Source organism: Phallusia mammillata, chromosome 1, assembly GCF_965637545.1.
Source record: "Phallusia mammillata chromosome 1, kaPhaMamm4.hap1.1, whole genome shotgun sequence".
NCBI classification, from domain to species: Eukaryota; Metazoa; Chordata; class Ascidiacea; order Phlebobranchia; family Ascidiidae; genus Phallusia; species Phallusia mammillata.
The window spans coordinates 26346239-26348665 of NC_137252.1; the positions used below are offsets into that span (position 1 = coordinate 26346239).

General features: G+C 38.6%; 1 protein-coding gene across 1 annotated transcript; it reads right to left on the bottom strand.

Annotated features, from left to right (window-relative positions):
- Positions 1–233: 233 nt before the first annotated feature.
- Positions 234–2183, bottom strand: LOC145209216 (G-protein coupled receptor GRL101-like). Its single transcript, XM_080079487.1, has one exon. The coding sequence runs from the start codon at positions 1896–1898 to the stop codon at positions 507–509; it is 1392 nt and encodes a 463-aa protein (XP_079935613.1). The 5' UTR covers positions 1899–2183; the 3' UTR covers positions 234–506.
- Between the last annotated feature and the right edge of the window lie 244 nt (positions 2184–2427).

Sequence of the window (2427 nt, forward strand, 5' to 3'; positions counted from 1 at the left end):
AAACAATTATGTGATAACGGATATCAGCTTGTGCTTCTTTGTAGCGAAGTAAATCGGCTGGTATTCCTGCTAAATAAAATCACAACACCTTGTCAATCTGCTTCACTTAAATTTAACGTCGAGTGTGTTTGACGGGCTCGTTATTACATAAAGGATGTGAACCATTGTTTTAAAGACCAGTTTTACTTCTTTTTACCGTTTTCTGGTAACTTGTCTTCCGGGCAATCACAAAATAAGATGCTAAGTTTGTTTTATTTACATTTTAAACCAAATTTTTAAAGAAATATCTGATAGGTACATAAAAAAAATTGATACAGGTAGCATACGGGCATCGAAACGTAGCGACAAAACGAATCATTAGCTTACATTGCAAAATCACATTATAATTTACTTAAAAGACGCCATGAATGAAAAGGCGTCAACTCTACAAAACATCCGTCAAAGCTTTCTGCCGGGTTAAAGAAAAACTCGTGTTTTATTTTGCAAAATAAACGGAGAAAAGAAAGTCACAATGAAGTTTCAGCATACTGACTTCGTCTCTGACTGCTGTTCACATCACGTTGCGCCATTTCCACTGACAAATCCTGACTGGATTTTTCTTTTTGCCCGCAGCACTTACTCATCACGAAGGTGGAGTAGAGGATGGGATTGATGGCGCTGTTGAGCGGCAAAATCAGAATTATAAAAATGGAAAGATAGGGTTTGCTGGTCCAGTAGTTGTCGGTGGAGGTAAAAGCGGGATGGAAGAAGGCGATTAAAGAAAGAGGAACCCAGCATAGGAAGTCGGTGCACACTATGAAGAAGATGCGACGCTGCATCCGACGATCCTCCACCTCCCGTTGAGTCTCTTCTTCGCTTCCACATAAACATTTCCGAAAATTTCCACAAATGTCCGAAGAACAGCTGCAGTGGGTGCTGTGCTTTACATTGCGGTATATTAAGCAATACGCCACTAGCATATATATAAATGCAAGACAGTTAAAAGTTAAGATGGTCAGAGTGAATGGAACCCAAGGGTCTCCAAACGAATCAAAGAAAAACTGCATACTGCATGCTTGAAAACGGTTGTAGAAAGTCGTCATTTCACGGGAACATTCACGCTTTACGAAAATGTTAGCTGCGATTAAACAATCATCTGTGAAGTTATAGCGACTCGGTAGAGTGTTATTACCGCACATCTCCGAAGATGCATTTGCAAAGCGCTCAGCTACATGTTTTATCCACTGACGTCTCATATATGTGTTACACTCACCAGAGAAGGTTTTAATATTCAGTAGAGGTATGATGGAAATGAATGACCACAGCAACCAGTTTATGCAAATAGCACTTACGACTACACGAACAGAAATCGTACGATATGGCCAAAGCACGCTAAACAGGCGACACGTCGTAATGATGATCAATATGGTAACTGACACTTGACTGGAAACAAAGTTTACAACCCCTATCGCAGTACACCTAGAGTCCTTGTAAGATCTCCATTGCGGTTTATCTTCATTGAGCATAATACACCTCACAAGCAAATAGAAACCCATCAGAAGGTCTGCGAAACTAAGGTTTAAGATAAGTATGTTGTAAATCTTTTCCACTTTAGATCGGACAGCAAAGCCTTTTCTAAAAGCTTTAATTCCATGAAAAATAATTATTGAGTTGCCAGAAATTGTTATAATGGCCATTGCCCAAACGAGCGGAGAAACTTTATTCATTTCATAATCATTGTGGTTTGTCCATTGTCTTGTAATACATTTTTTTAAACCCGAAACAAACGAACAATTTTTGCTGGTGAAATATGTTGGCTGCGACTTGTTTACATAGCGCAACGCTGCAGAAGAAGTAGATTTCAAGTTTTCCGGGCAGAAATCGCTCGAGACGTTCCTACATATTTGGTACTGTTTCATACAGTCCTCACAAATGGTGATGCATTTCAATGACAAAATATCTAAAACGCAAAACAAAAACGCAACCTAAAATTGACGAAAACAGATCACAAAATAATGATTTTTCTACTTTGTTAGGTACACAAGACACGGACTTGAATAATAGCTTTAATAAAAAGCAAATTGCCAGCGACGTAGAGTAAAACGTATTCATTTTATTAAAACAAACGTTTCGACAAAACTATTGTCATCATCAGTGTAAAATGTAATGCACAAGTGGAAACAAGCGCGTTTATATACAGGAAAAGTAAGGAGAAAAGTTTAATCAACTGCGTCACGCTGATAAAAGGTTGCCGACAAAATGGAGATAACGATAAAACCATTGATAATTAGGTGTTAAAAAGCCGCAGGGGCATCGAAGTTGTGTCCACGTTCAGCCCCGGTGCATGTTGCTGGATAAGAAGCGACTCCAGAATAAACAAACGAATCCGATCCGATGTAGCGTTTTTGTCGAAACGTTTGTTTTAATAAAAATGAATACGTTTTACTC